The 17,559-nt window shown below is 32.5% G+C and overlaps 3 protein-coding genes across 4 annotated transcripts; 2 read left to right on the top strand and 1 right to left on the bottom strand.

Annotated features, from left to right (window-relative positions):
* Positions 1–1,559: 1,559 nt before the first annotated feature.
* Positions 1,560–4,055, bottom strand: LOC126667395 (glycosyltransferase BC10-like). Of its 2 annotated transcripts, none has more exons than XM_050360355.1 (11): positions 3,948–4,055; positions 3,316–3,747; positions 3,129–3,227; positions 2,938–3,038; positions 2,797–2,868; positions 2,611–2,701; positions 2,440–2,520; positions 2,288–2,347; positions 2,081–2,203; positions 1,964–2,002; positions 1,560–1,873 (listed from the first exon to the last, which is right to left on the bottom strand). In XM_050360355.1, exons 2-11 carry the CDS (start codon positions 3,670–3,672, stop codon positions 1,745–1,747), a joined length of 1,152 nt encoding a protein of 383 aa, XP_050216312.1. In that variant the 5' UTR covers positions 3,673–3,747; positions 3,948–4,055; the 3' UTR covers positions 1,560–1,744. The 2 variants fall into 2 exon arrangements, with proteins under 2 accessions (XP_050216312.1, XP_050216313.1); XM_050360356.2 differs by having other exon boundaries at positions 3,879–3,964.
* Positions 4,056–10,411: 6,356 nt separating this feature from the next.
* On the top strand, positions 10,412–12,410 carry LOC126668668 (probable plastid-lipid-associated protein 8, chloroplastic). The gene is given in 7 exon segments (XM_050361855.1): positions 10,412–10,525; positions 10,961–11,008; positions 11,011–11,109; positions 11,112–11,360; positions 11,448–11,571; positions 11,791–11,970; positions 12,079–12,410. Coding segments are annotated over 7 exon segments (1,005 nt in total). The 3' UTR covers positions 12,270–12,410.
* Positions 12,411–13,396: 986 nt separating this feature from the next.
* LOC126669796 (cryptochrome DASH, chloroplastic/mitochondrial) lies at positions 13,397–17,263 on the top strand. The gene is made up of 13 exons (XM_050363356.2): positions 13,397–13,941; positions 14,019–14,158; positions 14,405–14,629; positions 14,720–14,848; positions 14,960–15,034; positions 15,291–15,407; positions 15,494–15,540; positions 15,680–15,756; positions 15,836–15,911; positions 16,296–16,365; positions 16,440–16,563; positions 16,754–16,803; positions 16,915–17,263. The coding sequence occupies exons 1-13, from the start codon at positions 13,530–13,532 to the stop codon at positions 17,104–17,106; spliced, it is 1,734 nt and encodes a 577-aa protein (XP_050219313.1). The 5' UTR covers positions 13,397–13,529; the 3' UTR covers positions 17,107–17,263.
* Positions 17,264–17,559: the final 296 nt, after the last annotated feature.

Raw genomic sequence — 17,559 nt, 5'->3', positions numbered from 1 at the left:
ATAAAAAAATTGATATCAAATTGAAAAAATGTTTAAAAAATAAAAATTAGTGAAAAAAAGATTGAAAAATTTAAATTAGTGAATTTATTACATATGTTGATTTCATGTTAATATTAAAACTGACAAAAAACATCAGCAGTAAAAAAAAAGTCAAAATCCAAAAAAATTAAAAAAAATTAAAAAAATTAAAATTAAAATATGTGATAAATATTAAGTGCAGGAATATAATGGTGAAAAAAATAATTAAAAATGATGAAAGAAAATGATGGAAAATGTGAATTAATATAGAAAGTAAAGTTTTTTTAAAAAATAGTATTAAAGAAAAGAAATCTGGTATGAAATGTAAAGATTTAGAAGGGATGGTAAAAAAGTAAATGTTTAAAAAAAATAGCATTTCATATAAAAAGCCATTAAAATAATTAAAATTTGGAAAAATACAAAAGCGAACTAGTTAAATTTATTGATCAAAACTAAATTTTACTATAGATATATGTAGTAGACCAGTAGTCCACAAAACACAATAAAACCATGATGACTACCCATCTTTTCTCTACTGCTTCATTTACGATCATTTTTGCCACACTCAGAACATCCCTAATGGACTCTCTAAAATTGTCAAACTCTTTAAATTAAAGAGTTTGACAATAAATTAGAAGTTTAATAGACTCTTTATTTTCTATATTTACAGTAGAGAGTGAAAATGGCTCTCCACATGTAGAGAGCCATTTTCACTCTCTACTTCATTTTTCAAATAGTAAAATTTTAAATTTTAAAAAATAAAGTGGTTATTTTTACTTTTAGTAAAAAAACTGAATAAATAAATGAATAAAAAATTAAATAAAAAAATTATTTTATTAATATATAATATTTTATTAATATTTTTATGAAAAAAATAAAATAAAATTTAATATTAGAGAGATAATTAATTTATTATTATTATTATTTAATACTTTTAGTTTATTATTAATTATTAAAATTATATACAATAAAAAACTGATATTAAAGAAAAACCGATATTAAAGAGTCCATTGGAGTAAAAATTTAAATATCACTCTTTATCTTTAAGATACTCTTTATTTTACAAAAAATGCTTTTTATTTTAAAGAATACCATTGGGGATGCTCTCAGCACGCTTCACCTATTATGCTAGGGGCGTAAACAGCCTGGCCCTGCCCAAGTTAGTTCAGGCTCGAGTGTGTTATACAATGATAAGCTCAAGCTCGAACTCGAATACGTCTAAATTTTGAAACTCGGTGCTCGACCAATAACCGAGCTACTCGAGCTCGACCTCCGCTCAAATTCAATAAAAAGTATAATTAATTATTAGAATTTATAATATGTGATATTTTTTGTTTTTTTTATTTTTCTTATAATTTAATTAACTTTAAAAGAGTAATTTATTAAAAAAATGAAATAAACCCATAAATTTATTTCCATTGAACCTTCAAAATTCGCTATAACGTGTTATAAAGGATATAAAAAAAACAGGTTCAAACATTTAAATGAACAAAATAAAAATGTACAAGCCTCAGTAGAAAATTTTAAAAAGTTCAAACACCTATAAATGATTGTTCCTGTGGGTATTTATTTGGAAGGTATAATATAAACTAATATTAATTGTGGCATACAGCAAAAAAAACTACAAGAAAAAGGCTTATTAGCAATTGAAAAATTGGTTTCTAAAATTCTCAATTTGGTGGCTAAAAAAATGGTTGTATAGGCAGAATCAAGACAAGATGGGTAGCTAAATGGCTGTGTAATTAGAGAAAAGGAACAATAATTTATCAAGAGCTTCAGGGTAGAACTTTCGAGCAAATAAGTAGCACGGTCGTTGCATTCCGTTCCACAAACACGGTCCTGTCGTCACTACCCTCTGCACTTCGCAATTATCACTAATTTTGTTAGTTATTAATGTTCATGATACTTACTTAATTATTGCAAGTTGCAACAACAAAATCCATACCTTTTTATCACTTGTAAGATGCAAGGCCACGTCTGTAGACTGCAATTGATAGTAGGATTAAACTAATTTCCCGCGTTATATAAAAATTACTAGTAAACTGTTTATCACTGATATTACCGTGATGTTTTTGAGCAGTTCGTAAGTAACATCGCGGGTCCTATATGTTCTTGGATGCCACTTCCTCTCGGACCAGTCGACATATGTTACTGACCAGTTAGCAATGCCAACAGGATCAATCATCTGTATGTTAAGGCCACCTAATTATCTAATTAGCAAATAGTTAACAGAGAATGCAAATAATCAAGTATAGTTTGGTGCACTGACATGAAAAACTGTAGGCAAGTAATGCTCATCCGCGTAGCAATTGCGCCCGTTCATATTTGGCTGCACTCCGCACACAGACACACAACATTATTAAGAAGGTGGTGGATTCATCAAATTTTATGAATAAACAGAGTAGAATTGAAATACTATACCCTGCAAAAGAGCCTAAATTTGGTGTAGTATAAGAAGTCTGACATAACTATAATAGCATGCTGCCGCTTCATGGAGAACCACTGAACAAATCCGAGTTTTTTTTTTCATTGGCAGAAGCAAAAATCAGTAGTAATGAGCATGGAATTATCCAATTGTCAACATGAATATACCTGTGAGCCTTTCCTAAAATATTCTTTTTCAATCTCAGGTAGCATATGCTCCGAATATCTTCCATTTCCATCAGGACCATGGTCCTCAAAACTATAAATATACACACAGACACAGAGGACTCAGATCATATCAACAGAACTATTGTGATCTATATATACTGTGAGTGAATTAACTAATTAACTCACCTATCAATATAACTGATATTTGTGAACATCAGAAAATTATACACATAATCGAAGCTATGCAGCGGCACACAGCTGAAGACAAAAATGAATCAGCAACATTTTTAATCCAAATCAACACATGATTAATCTGTATTTATATACCTATCAGAGAGCAAGACAAAGTGTTGGTTGTTAGGATCTAAAAGTGCTCGTGCCAATAGTCTCTTTTCTGCTTCAACCATCGAAATTTTTCCCCATTCCACCTAGCGTATGTACATTTTCAGTAAAATGCTTTAGCAGTCGGAACACTATCTATATATAAAAAAAATGAAGCACTAATTAAAATTACATACCTTATGACTCGGAATATCCCGACCGACGAAATAACGACTCACATGAACAGGCTTTTCTTTAGACGCATGCACATACACGGAGAATCTATCCTCATGCCCCTGTCGATGACCGTCATTTTAGTTTACGTACCGATCAGTCAGACAGAAAGAAAAGCGGAAGATAAAAGGAGGCGCGACGGGCGCTTACATTAAAGAACTGTTCCCAGAGTCTCTCGAACGGCAAAGAGCCTGGAGTCAAAAACATAAACGCAATTCTAGGGCTATTAGATTGAATTGGAGGCGTCTTCAGAATCTCACGAATCACAACCTGAGCTACAATCTCTTCATCACTTAATACTCTCGGTGGGGCTGTATTTTTAGCCTTATCGTAGAGCTTACAGGTTCTTGACGGGAAAAAAAAACAGGCTGCTGAACTATCTGCTGGACTATATACAGATCCACCGATCAAAAACAGGGCCACTGTAAACGCCATTACTATTATCCATATTGCCTTCTTGCTCTTCGGATGTGCTCTCTGTCTGTTGTACCCTGACATTACTTGCATGTTTCTCGTCTCATCCGTTCATAAATTAATACTCTGATTATTCCATTACTTTACCCGATCATAATCGCTGAATCACTAAAAGTTGTGATCACAACAAATAAAACAGTATGAATGTTAATTTTGTTTACAGTATGAATGTTAAATATAATTGTATACAAGAAGAAAAAATATATTTAAATGATTAGATTAGATTTGTTTGATCTTACATTTGAAAAAAATATTATTACTGAATCTAAAATTTGATTATGTAACGATGAAGGAGGAGGAGATCTAACCTCTTTTTAGGAAATTGTAGTTTGTGAATTAATGAGTGATGATTTAGGAAAAATAAATTATTAGGTGTTAAATATCTCGTGAGCCTTTTTAATTTTACATGAAATGAATAAAACATTTTCTGTTATGTTTAGAAGGAGCAATTTTTGTAACTTTGACTAAAAAAAATCGTTCTCTTTCCTGTTCGTGCAATTCTCCTTCAGGAGATGTATTTTCCATTTTCCTTAATTTATGAGGCACAACATTAGTGTGAGTGAGTAAATAAAATAAAATATTCTATTCCAACGCTAAAATCTATTATAATTCAATTTTTTTTCTAATAATAATTTTTTTTAAATTTAACGCATATCTAAATTTCTGCACTATCACATTTTTAACAATCTATATAAAACATATAAAGTGGAAGTGAAAAACACTGTACATTGTACAGTAACACCACTTCTCCTTTATGTCCTTCTATTTCTTCTTTTTCTTCATATTTTTGTTGTCCTTTTAAGTAATTTTCAAGTATGTTCCATGTAAATGCCCACATCTTTGACATTTAATATCCAAAAAACCTATGTTTATTTACCATTTCTTACAATTTTGTCTTTATATAATCATTGTCTTTGCTTTTCTATTTACGCAAATGCCATTACACCAATGAATTTTATTAATTACTAATGTTAATACTAATATGTAAACTAATGGTAATTATAGTATTTCAAAATTTAAGTTTAGTTTAAAACTAAAATATTTTTGTTCATGTTGAAAAATTATTTATATTAAATTAAAGTATCGATCATTTAATTTATCGATGTAAAATTATACAGTATATATAGCAACACAAAATTCTATAAAATTAAATTTAGTTTATGATTACTTTAATTGTTTGATTATGTTAAATTCTCATTTATATTAAATTCATTATTATATTTGGAGCTAATCTTTTTTTAATACCAAACCTTTATGAATTTTATCACTTATAATCAAATCTTTCAAAATCGGTAAGATTAATCCATTTTGAAATATTCAAAATATTTTTTATTCATTTGGGCTAATCCTCCATGTAATAATTTAGGGCTCGATTTAAAAAAAAAGACTATAAAAATTATGAATATCTCAAAATTAATGGACTAATCTTGCCGATTTTGAAATATTTGACTATAACTAACAAAACTCGCAAAGATTTAGTATTAAAAAAAGATTAGCTCTTATATTTGCTGAAACTCTTCTACAATAACAATTACTATGATATATAAATATATTTTAAATCAATTTTTTAAAAGCTATGCTCCATAATATCTTTTGGATATGAGAAACTATATAATTAATTTTATAATAGATGGTATATTTTTTAAAAGAAATCAAATTTGTATAAAATTGGTCCCCATCTATTTTTTTCTTTCAAAAACTCTTCTAATTTTTATTATTTTTTAAATATTAATTTTTATATAAGTGGTTTTCCATATAAATGTTAGATAATGATTTACCAAAAAATATAAATGTTAGAAAATGACAATTATTTTTTTGCCCATAATGTCTTCTTTTACATTGTTGGTTAGTTATTTTTATTTATTTATAATTAAAAATCCAATTGTATTTATTAATTAAATACAATTTATATATAAAAGATTATACTTCATATTATTTTTATCATAAAATATCAGTTGGGTTCAAATTTTACACTAAAATAGTATAATTTTATAAAATCAATTATAGCAGATGATATTATATTTTAATCTTTATTTGTATTTTTTATCTAATAGTAGATAATTGATCATTTTATTTATGAACTTAGGCCATTTTTTTAATAATTTTTATTAAAGTAACACAATTAATTTTATAATTAAAATCCATATTTTGGTTTTTATATAATTAAGTTCATTATTTTTCTATCTAACAAGTTTAACAAAATTCAAAATAATTAACGGTGTAACAGAAATAAAACGGCTATATACCGGTAATAAAACGGCTATGTTTTTAACTATATATACTCAATTTACTATTTCTTTCACTACACAATTTATTTCATTCCTTTTATAAATTTTCTATAGTCTTTTAATATAATTCAAAATGAAAATGGCTTTAGTTTTAATTATTGGAGTATTATTTTATTGCTCATTAGTATGTGTAATCTGTCATCAAAAGAATATTTTTTTTAGTTTTTTTTTATATTTTTGAGTATACCTTTATTAATTCTTGCAATATTTATAAATTACGGATTTTAATTATGAAAATTAATAATGCATTTATGTTGCGTACTATTTAATTATCACGTTTATCGCTTTATTTATTTATTACAAATTTCATAACAACCTGAAACATTTTTTAAGTTACATGTGATTAGGACATTATCAGTGCTTCTTTCAAATTTAGAAACGGAAAGAAACGGAAATCGAGAGATATCTGAATTGTTATCCCTTGACTTCCATAGTGACACAATTTCATCTATTTCAAAATCAACAACAACGACACTCTGAGTCGACTTTCTTTATAACTTTAACAGTTTCTCAACAATAGCCGATGTTAGTCCGGATGGCTTCTCAAGAGGGGGGGGGGTGAATTGAGAACTTAAAAAACTTTACTTTATAAAATGAGAAATTAGCTTATAAAAAATTAAAAGACTGTTTTTGGATTTTTTTCAAGCTAAATAAGAATTTAATAAACAGAGCATAAAGTAAATAACAACTGTATTTTTATAGTGGTTCTGCAACTGCATACATCCACTACCCAAGGTATCACCACCTGGGATTTCCACTAACCAGTTTCTTTTCCGGGCAAGAAACAAAAGCCTTGAAATACAGCACTAAAAACTACCTGTTCTAGTCTGATTTCCCAACCCAGGTTTTCACAAGAACCAGAAACTTACAACCAGTAAACTTATCACCTAGGCGTTTACAAAACCTTCAGAATATGAAAACTTTTCAGGTGTTGAAAACAAACTCCACAAATACACATAAAACTAATAGGTATAGTGAGTTTTAAAGAAACACCAAATAGTGAAGCTCAGTTTAAAACCATTTTTCAAAAACAAAAGCTTTAAAAAAATGCTGCAAAATGAAGAAGATTTTTTACTCTGAAATCTCTTAATTTCAGTGAGAAAGACGATGCTCTATTTATAGAGAATGATGTTCTCCAAAATGCCCTCAAGATATTTTAGAAAGGAATCTTTAGAAATGTTTGTTAAGCTAGAGGACAAAATAAGAAATCTTCCAGAAGCAGTGATGTGTACCAAAAACGGTTACAAAAACAAAGGAATGTTTTTCTTCACACATGAAAGAGAATTTTGTGCACATGTGACTTGATGAGTCGCTAAAGGATGAAATCGTTTTGAATGATGAAAACATTTCTAGAAGAAATCATTTTTGGACTGAGCTTTACTACTTGACATTTGATAAAGCCCACGTACCTTTACAAAGAATCCTATATTGAAAAGCCCATCTTGATAAGGTCTATTAGTTCTCTGACTTGAATTAGCTTTACTTGGTCATAATCAGCTCCATGATTCCTGTGATACTTTTAGCCAACTTTCATCAGATGATACTTACTCACTGTTTTTGTTACATCAAAATTTAGGGGTAACCTTTAGCCAACAGCCGACTTCTTCCAGCAACATCTTATGGAGTCTATCGATCTATTCAGTTTACTGGCGATAGAGCTCCTTTGAAAGTATTATTTAGTTTGAAGTATTTTAGAATAGTAATGAAAACAATACGAGTTAAACATTTGCATCAGCAAAATATTACAAACTTTAACTGTAATTATAATAATTTTATTAAAAATTTGTTTTTTCAATATGCAAAAACATTATTAATAATTACTACAGCATTCGAGTTGTATTTAAATGAAAAAAAATGATTCACCCGAATCAACGCGAGGGTTTTGTACTAGTATATATTAAAGAGAAAAATTGACAATTGCACAACTTAAGCCAAAATAATCAGAAAATTACGCCCCAACTTTTCTATTTAGATAATTAGCTTTCTCTTAATTTTTTTTGCAAAATTGACCTTTATATATTAGAGAAATACGATTTCAACTTATAAGGTAACAGTCAGCTCATGATCCAAGATTCTCCTAAATTTGCTCTCAACATTTGAATGAAAGCAAATCTTACCTAATCAGCCAAATCTTTGAATCCATGAAAAAAGATATTCGGATCTTAACACATAGAAAGATTACAGAGAATTGAATCATAAAAGATACAAACAACCGAATTGATCAAAGATTCAGAGCGGACGTGGAGGTCGCGATGGTGGAGGCCGCGGTGGTGAGTTTGGGTTCCATGATGAAGGTCGTTCTTGTTTTCAGCAATGTCCTCTTCTCCATCTCGTCTTTGTATCATCTACGCCAGCAGTGATGTCATTTTACCAGCTGCGTCGCTCCTCAAAAATGAAATCGCTGCCGTTCTTCCCACCATCAGCAATGGCACCACCAGTGAAGAAAAATTGACCTGTCTTAATGTTCCTCTAGTTTTTTTATTTAATTTCTTTGTGATTTGAAGAAATTGTTTAATTTGATGGTTGTGGATGATGATGGTTATCGGTAGTGGTCTGGTTTTAATGTTGCACTTTAAGTGTTTGAATAAATGCTTATAAGTATCTATATTGTTTCGGGTGTTGGTTAACCAATGGTTAATCTTTGGTAAATAGTTGGTTAACTTGTAATAAATTTTATTTTGAATACATCGTTGATAATTTTTTAGTAAATTGTTGGTAAACTTGAATTATGTATTTTAAATAAACTGTACCTTTTAAAAAAATTATATACAGCAGGGACATAATAAAAAGATTTGTCGCGGTCTACCAAAATAGTAATAGATATGATATAATTCAATTTTTTGGTCTGAGTAGTATGCTATTGGTTGTTGCTTGGTATACCGTTATAACCATAGCTTAATTGTTTAGCGGTTGTTTTATTCAACCATTTTTTGACATATAAAAAATAATAAAACAAAAATTTAGCAAAACTTTATGTATGTTTTCAATTAAAAATACATGCGGGGTGTTTATAATTTTTTAACCAAATTGTTAATTAGGTAACCAGTTATGAACCAAACGATTACCATGTATTTACTAACTAACAACTTCACCGGTATGTAATAGGTTAAAAAAATCAAGTATAGTCTAATTCTGGTAAAAAAAAGTGATATATATTGTTTGAATCACAATGCAATACAAATTATAAATTAGATTGTATAACAATAAAAAATTGTGCAATAAAAAAATATAAAATATTAGATAACTAAATAGGAACCAACTGTGTATCAAATGTTATCCAAAATAGAAACCAAATATGTACCAAAAACTGGAGTGTACCAACTAGTATCCAAATGTGTTCCACAAACTACTCAAGTGTGTTTGAAACACAAACAAAAATATCAAAAACATCTAAAGTAACAACTATATTACAATCTATTCAAAGTTTTTCTTCAATCTACCAGTTTTCTATTTTGGTTTTGGTTCAAGCTCCTCGTCGCTGTCAATGTTTATATCAATCTTTATCTGTCCATAATTATTACAAGTCAACCAACGGTTTACCCAATATTAACTATTGGTTAACCAACACCTAAAACATTACATATATAATCGTTTTATTCTCATAAGCATTTCTTCAAACACCAAGAGTGCAGGTTGTGCGTACTAAAAAATCGAACTAGCAGTTGCAAATCAATTTCGACCATAGTCACTGCAAATCAATTTCCATGTTAATTAAACAAAATCAAAGAGCGATAAAAATGAAAGGGATCGAGAGAGATTGAATCACCAGTAATCAACAGACATTATCATAAGCATTTTTATTCTCGTAAACACACATTAACGTTCTATTCTCATAAGCATTTATATTCTCATAAGCATTTCTTCATCTTGTTATTGGTTAACCATTAGTTAACCATTGATTAACCAACAAAAAATCTGATCATAATAATTACAAATCAAAAATTTCCTTCATCACCAACAAATTTGAATTTGTGGCTCACTAACAGCTGCAGCGGTAAACAAAGCCACCACCACCACATCAGAAGCTCTTCCTCTTCCGCCTTTTTTTCTCCGTCGAACTCACTCCATTCAATAACATAGCGCCGTCTCCGCCTCCATAGCAACAACGCGCCAACTTCATCTCCATTGCAGAGCAGCAACAGGAAAATAGAAGAGAGCAGCAATTGATTTTGGTCGATGGCGATGATGATCCATGCCGCCGCTGCTCCTCGATGATCCACGCCGCCGAGCAGCAACTAATTTTGGTCGATGGCGATGATGATCCACGCCGCCGCATCATCTATGATCCATGGAGAATTTTTCTCTTTTTGCTTCATAATCATCAACAACAACCGCTGCATCATCTACAACAACCGCCACAATTTCCAATTCCGATTCCGATGACTCCATTACACCACCAACAACAAAAACAAACTGTGAATGCATTCAAATTCTGAAAACATATTGAAATATGAAATTTGAAAGAAAAGGAAACCATAATTTGAATGGAGAAAAGAAAGCCGAGAATCTCGTATGGAGAAAAGGAAGGCGAGAATCTCGCAAAAATCATAACATGCAATCTCTCTGATTTTCGAAACCGTATTCTTCAGTTTTTGAAAGTATAAAAATTATAAGGAAAAAGGTTAAAATTCGAATTTAGGGAGATGAAATAACAAATCTCAATTTTGAAACCTAGGGCCGTATATCTCTAATTAGTTTGGGCTAAGCCCGTAATCTGTCTAAAAAAGTCTATATTAAAAGAAGACGTTGTTATTAGGCCCATGCGCTATCAATTTCATCTATCCATTTCTGTTTATTTCCGTTTATGCAAACACATTGAATTTATCTATAACAAAAATGAATGGAAAACTCGATATTTTTGCAACTCGATGCGTTTCCAGTTATAATTGATAATATAAGGACTCAATGTGAATATTTTTTAATATAAGAATTATTTAAAAATGTGATATAAGAAATACAAATATTATTTCTATCTTTCATAACTAACAAAATTGCCCTCCTGGCAGCAGATACAGATAATGAATTAAATAAAGATAATTTACGCAGGCCCACACCTTGATTTCCATTCCAACGTGGCAAAACCAAATTAAACCAAAATGTTATGGACAAGAGCACCAACAGCAGCTCTTGGGGAATAATATCCTCTAATCTAGTAATTTCTAAGGGTTACTGGTTCTGCTTTTTCAATCTGCAGCTCCTTCAATGGCTGCTTCTCCTTCTTCTTTATCTCTGCTGTCCTCATTTAAGGGCCGCCAATCATACAACTCCAAAGCGCTAATCAGCCAATGGAAGCCTGTGCATAAACTTTCATTTCCGATCCAATTTTCTAGACAGAACAGAAATTCGCTAATTATTATGTCTTCTGTTTCGGTTTCGAGTCCGGAAGTGCGGACTGGGAGGCCTGATGATCTTGTTGCTTCAATTCTCTCCAAGGTAATCTTCAATTTTAGAGAATAGTCAATAATTGGTTTTGTTCTGATTAATTTTAAATAGGCACTGTACTGAGTGATTAACTTACAGGTATCGCAAACAGATGGCGGAGTTTCGCTAACTAAAGAAGAGCATGAGGAGGTGTCTGAAGTTGCTCAGCAGTTGCAGAGATTTTGTGTTGCGGAACCGGTCAAATCTCCTCTCATATTTGGAGGTAATTCCGAATATTGAACAAACTAGTAAAATGTTTGCTATGTTAGGATATTTAATAATAAAAATTCAACAAATATTAATTATTCCCTTATCACAAACATCTTACTGGCTTGTTGCATAAATGGTGTGGCATAGCGCCACAACCATTGCGTATAGTATAGTCACTCTAATAGTAAGTGATGATTTTGCGATGATAAGAGTATAATTTGTGAATTACCAGATTGGGATGTGGTTTACTGTTCGAGACCAACTTCACCAGGGGGAGGCTATAGGAGTGCATTTGGCCGTCTTTTCTTTAAAACAAAACAAATGATTCAGGCTGTTGAAGCTCCTGACATCGTAAGGAACAAGGTCTCGTTTTCTCTTTTTGGATTCCTCGATGGAGAGGTATCCCTCAAAGGTATGCAATTCTGCTGCGCCTCAATTACTTACTCAAATCTTTCACTTTTAATTGTATCCTATCGGTAAACGCTGAATTGGCCTTTTAAATACGAATGAATATATTCAGGTCAGCTGAAGGTTTTAGATGAAAGCTGGATCCAAGTTATATTTGAGGCACCTGAACTGAAGGTTGGAGCATTGGAGTTCCGGTACGGCGGCCAAAGTGAGGTGAAGCTGCAGATAAGCTACATAGATGAGAAGATCAGGTTAGGAAAGGGCTCTAGAGGTTCTTTATTTGTTTTCCAAAGATGCATATAGACTAAAAAAAACACTGTTCCAGCAAAACATTCTGCTTTGTAAGTGCTCAGAAAATCAAACTTCTATTCTTGTCCTCATATATATATAACCCAAATTAGTTGTGTGCTACTTATTAGTAATGGAAGTTTGTTTGGGGTGTCATTACTTAAGCAACAAGATGTTGATTGCCATTGCCAAATTGAGATGGTTAGTTTCATGTCATTGGAGTTATTTGCACTAATCAAAAATGGGAAAACATAAGTTATTCCGCAACTTCACATACCATATGAGATACATACACAGCAACACATGCAGATGCAAGAAGAGGCTAGATCACGTGTGATCGTCATGTAATTAGAGGAGTTTCGGCATTCAAGACTCCAGTTAAGGCCCCAAGGTAACACATTCACTGATCAAATTGTTTTGCAAGCTGGAAACTTTACTGAGATGGAAGATGAAAAGATACAAAATTCTCAAACAACCAAGGACTTCATTTTTTTAGCATGCCAATTGACAGAGCTGTCTTAATTGAATTTAACTGAAAAGTATGAGAAACATGCTAACCAGTCTCTACTCTAGGAATGTAATAATGGTCAGTTAGATTTGCCAGTAATTGGTTGAATTTGTGAATGTGATGATCAGGGTGAGTTTTGGTGGCCATCTTAGTAATCCTTTGAAGTTCAATTCTCTCAAATTGCTGAAGATGGCACCTCTCAGCTGGAATGATCATCATATTTAGCAGCAGCCTGAGCATTGTCCTCAGCTTTATCCGCCTCAGTTATATCCTCGGCTTGATCGGTTGAAGATGCATTTTTTCCACCAGACAGCCTTCAGAAGGCATAACATGACAATGTTAGTCTAAAGAATATGGTAACACAAATCATCAAATGTTAGAGAAGAAGTAGCAGATTCAAGGAAATGTATATGCAAAAGGTGAGAATCCATAGGTCCCTCTCTCATTACTTTGATGAAATTATCCACCCAAAATGCAACTATTTATATGGTTTTTGACACAATCGATTAACTTTTATCATCAAATTACAAATAAACAGACCATATATATCTCAAGAACAATAAACAGACTCTGTTCAGAAAATGCAGAACACACAAACTACTGAAACGGCACCATAAAATAGAAGATGAGACGACTCGTCGTTTTTACTTTCTCAGTTGGTCGGGCGACAGGCCAATAAGCAGCCACGTCATTATGTAAAAAATACTATATCCACGTGTCATCCTCTTGGGCTGTCCAAATCTCCCCATTTTCCTGCTCGCTTTCTCATGGCCTTTCTCTCCCGTCCTTCATTGCAGAAATTAATCAGCAGTAACATACACAATCCATCAAAACCCACTGATCCAATCCAAATCACTCGCACAAATCTCTCCCGTATCATGAATTCCACTTCTTCTTCTTCATCATCATCTTCCCTGACCTTCCAAGTTCCAGCTGCTTCGGATCATGAAATGGAGCGCATTGTAGCCCAGACCTTTGAGAATTACTCTACAAAAACCCTTAAGAAGAAAGGAAACAAAGGAACTACGGCCATTGTTTGGTTCCGAAACGATTTAAGAATATTAGACAATGAATGTTTGGTTCAAGCTTGGATTTCCTCTGAGTACGTTTTGCCTGTGTATTGCGTCGATCCTCGACTTTTTCAGACTACTCACCAGTTTGCCTTCCCTAAAACTGGAGGTATTTTTAATTATTTTGACAATGTCACAGTTTTTGTTTTTGATTTCGTGCTAAATTTGTGGGGTTTGTGAGAGCAGCATTGAGAGCGCAATTTATAATGGAGTGTTTGGCTGACTTGAAGAAAAATTTGATGAAGAGAGGACTCAACCTCTTGATTAGACATGGAAAACCTGAGGATGTCATTCCGTCTCTGGCTCAAGCTTTTGCAGCCCACGCGGTTAATCTCTTCTTCTGTTTTCCTCTCATTGTCAGGGCGGAAGTTATGAATATAGAATTTAATAATATAGTTTTTTCGCCTTAAAATTTATAACATCGCCACCTTAAAAATTATATTTTTTGAATTTTGTTATCTTTTTCACTACTATCTTGCCCACCTTAAAAAAATAATCTGGATCCGCCACTGCTCATTGTCATTACATTTTTTTCTGATTCATTGCATCACTAATGTAATTCATCTAGTCAGGTGTATGCCCAAAAAGAAACTTGCAGTGAAGAGCTAAATGTTGAGAAATTACTAAGTAAAGCTCTGTACCAAGTAAAGCTGCCTCCTTCTCCTAATCAGAGCAACAAGGGATCTACAAGCATTACTCCTAAGCTACATCTTGTTTGGGGTACTACTATGTACCATATTGATGACCTTCCTTTTAGTGCCACCAATTTACCCGATCTTTATACTCAATTTCGTAAGGCATGATTCCTTCGCATACTGTTGGTTTCTGTTAGCATAATGGTATTGGAATTAGAGCTGTGTGTCACTGACATAAATTATATTTCTCAGTCTGTTGAAGCGAAATGTGCCATCAGAGGCTGTGTTAAAATTCCTACATCTCTTGCACCACCACCGCCTACTGTTGACGACTGGGGATGTGTTCCATCAGTCGATCAGCTTGGGCTTCAACCACAACAGGCAAGATTTAAGTTTTATGTGTTAGTTTCTAAATGTTTTGCCAACCATGCTATTCTTGATACATTGTCTTAGGTCCGATTAAAGTGTTTTAGTACCTCTTTTCTCAAGCAGGTTGACAAAGGAATGAAGTTTCTGGGAGGTGAAAGTGCTGCACTGAGCAGGGTGTATGAATACTTCTGGAAAAAGGCAAGAGTTGATTAACATTTTTAGTGCTCTAATCTTTATACTAAAATATAACATATCACAATGATTAGTCTGTTTTTTCATTAGAGCACCTTTTTTTAAAGGAAAATTACAATATTTTATGCAAACTATTCAAGTCGTGTAGCAGCTCATCATCATCATCGTAGATTTGTCTATTTTTTTATTTTAGCTATCTTTCCTGTGATGTTTTATATGCAGAGTAATTTGATTATATTAGGTATTCATATCCTGAAAACAGGATTTGCTAAAAAATTATAAAGAGACAAGAAACGGGATGTTGGGGCCTGATTATTCTACTAAATTCTCTCCATGGATGGCTTCAGGAAGCCTTTCGCTTCGTTTCATACATGAAGAGGTCGACAACTAATTCCTCTTTCAGTTTGTCTTTCTCAAATGGTGAATGGTTCAAATTGATTCAAGTATCTGTATTGATTGCTTTAGGTGAAAAGATACGAAAAGGAAAGGCAAGCCAATGATTCCACATACTGGTTTGTCTCACTCCCTAGCCTATAACAAGGATGTGTACACTTGCAAACACACCCTAACCTTCAGTCTAGAACAATCATACAAACTTGGCAACTGTTCTCTCTTTCTAGTGCTATTATGTTGTCCTTACCTGAATTTCAGGGTGTTGTTTGAATTGACTTGGCGGGATCACTTTAGGTTTCTCTCAATCAAGTATGGAAATTTGCTTTTCCATTTAGGTAAAATTTTCCCCTTACTGAACAACTAAGTGCATGAAAATGGATTTTACCATGTATTCATGTCAATTTCTGTTTGTAGGTGGCCCAAGGAAACTGGAGCATGAATGGAGTCAAGACCAGAGATTGTTTGAATCTTGGAGAGATGGGTGCACGGGGTTTGTTGTTTGATGTTAGATTTTCTTTAAGTATCACCTGCCTTAAAAGGATTATAATCTCTTGCACTTATATTGGAGTTCCGGCACTATCATGAAAAACTTTAACACTTTTACTATGTGTAAAAATGAAGAAAAAAGGGAATATATTTCCTTTCTCTAATCTGTTTCCCCTTGAAACTTCACTAACTTGGTGTCCATGCAAGATCACTTGCATCCTTGTGTCTCCAGTCTCTGTACTTTTCTTTATTTTCCTTTTATATGGCGGAAGTGGCAGAATGCCACAAAAAGAAAACAAGCATGATTAAGCCTTTTTTTAGTTGTTGAGCATATTTCCATGAAGCTTGCAGTGCTCATTTACTTGCAATACTTTTGCCCCCTTTGTAGGTACCCTCTAATAGATGCTAACATGAAGGAACTTTCCACCACCGGATTCATGTCAAATCGAGGACGACAGGTAGCCACATGGTTATTACAACTGAAGTTATCATTTCATTTGGTGGAAATCTAACAACATAGCAATTTTGACAGATCGTATGTTCATTTCTTGTTCGAGATATGGGGATTGACTGGCGTATGGGAGCTGAATGGTTCGAGTCATGCCTCCTGGATTATGACCCCTGTTCTAATTACGGGAATTGGACCTATGGTGCAGGTAAGGCAGTCTGCTGCACATACATGTTCTTTCTTTCCTTCTTTTATGACGTTTATCCTTCTACTGGCACAATATAAGCAAATGAACATTAAGAGGAGTTTTATTTTGGACATTTTAAGGTTTAGAAACTTGTTTATTAGCAGTTGTTTATATCTGTGAGCTTCTTATCATCCTATGTTGTCTTATGAAGGAGTCGGGACTGATCCTAGGGAAGATCGTTATTTCAGTATCCCTAAGCAAGTAAGATGATTCATGAAATACCTCAAATAATAATCTGTTGTGAATTTTGTATTTAAAAACTGGCTGTGCTTATGGTATAGTCATGAATATGCTTTTCTTAAATATCACCAGGCACAAAATTATGATCCTGAAGGGGAGTATGTGGCATACTGGTTGCCGCAGCTGAAAAAACTAGAGAAAGATAAGAGGCATATTCCTGGAAAAACATACATTGAGCAAATTGTGCCGCTGAAATATGGGAACTTTAGGCAAAACAACTACGGTGGCAGACAGAGAAAAGGATTCAAGACCAACAGATTTTAAAAGTGGCTGAGTTGATTATTGCTGCATCTCTCTCTGTCGCTGAGATGGGCAAGTGCTTAAGACCTTGTAAGCAGTCGGTCTCAGGACATGATAAAAAAAACAAAGTAAAACAATTATCATCTCCATTCAATGGCATTCTTGTTCTGTCTTGACCAAATGCAGATGCAACCATTCTTCTCTTTTCATCCTGCAAGACAAAGTAAACCAAATAAAATTAGATAAAGATAGATCCTCATGGACATGGCCATAGCCAGTGAGCCAGAAACTTTATTGGGAAACTTAAACAAAAAAAGTATAAAAAACGGTTCAAAATTTTCTATACTAAAAATGTATATGCAATATATGTATGAAATATGTATCTTTGGTAATAAGAGCGTAAAACATGAAAAGTTTTTCTTTTTTAGTCAAATATGAAATTTTTAAATTTAAGTAATTTTAAAAGTTAAGTAATTT

Source organism: Mercurialis annua, linkage group LG2 (assembly GCF_937616625.2).
Source record: "Mercurialis annua linkage group LG2, ddMerAnnu1.2, whole genome shotgun sequence".
Classification (NCBI taxonomy): domain Eukaryota; kingdom Viridiplantae; phylum Streptophyta; class Magnoliopsida; order Malpighiales; family Euphorbiaceae; genus Mercurialis; species Mercurialis annua.
Note: the sequence above shows the minus strand (reverse complement) of the source record. Positions and strands in the feature narration are given on the sequence as shown.

What these genes read in the sequence shown, in the direction of transcription:
- LOC126669796 (XM_050363356.2), top strand. Translation starts at nt 13,530, where the DNA reads ATGGCCTTTCTCTCCCGTCCTTCATTGCAGAAATTAATCAGCAGTAAC. An exon ending in TTCGTTTCATACATGAAGAG is followed by an intron (nt 15,408 to 15,493) that starts GTCGACAACTAA and finishes TGATTGCTTTAG; the next exon opens with GTGAAAAGATACGAAAAGGA. An exon ending in GAATTGGACCTATGGTGCAG is followed by an intron (nt 16,564 to 16,753) that starts GTAAGGCAGTCT and finishes TGTCTTATGAAG; the next exon opens with GAGTCGGGACTGATCCTAGG.
- LOC126667395 (XM_050360355.1), bottom strand. Translation starts at nt 3,672, where the DNA reads ATGCAAGTAATGTCAGGGTACAACAGACAGAGAGCACATCCGAAGAGC. An exon ending in ACTTGCCTACAGTTTTTCAT is followed by an intron (nt 2,204 to 2,287) that starts GTCAGTGCACCA and finishes CTTAACATACAG; the next exon opens with ATGATTGATCCTGTTGGCAT. An exon ending in ATCTTACAAGTGATAAAAAG is followed by an intron (nt 1,874 to 1,963) that starts GTATGGATTTTG and finishes TGCGAAGTGCAG; the next exon opens with AGGGTAGTGACGACAGGACC.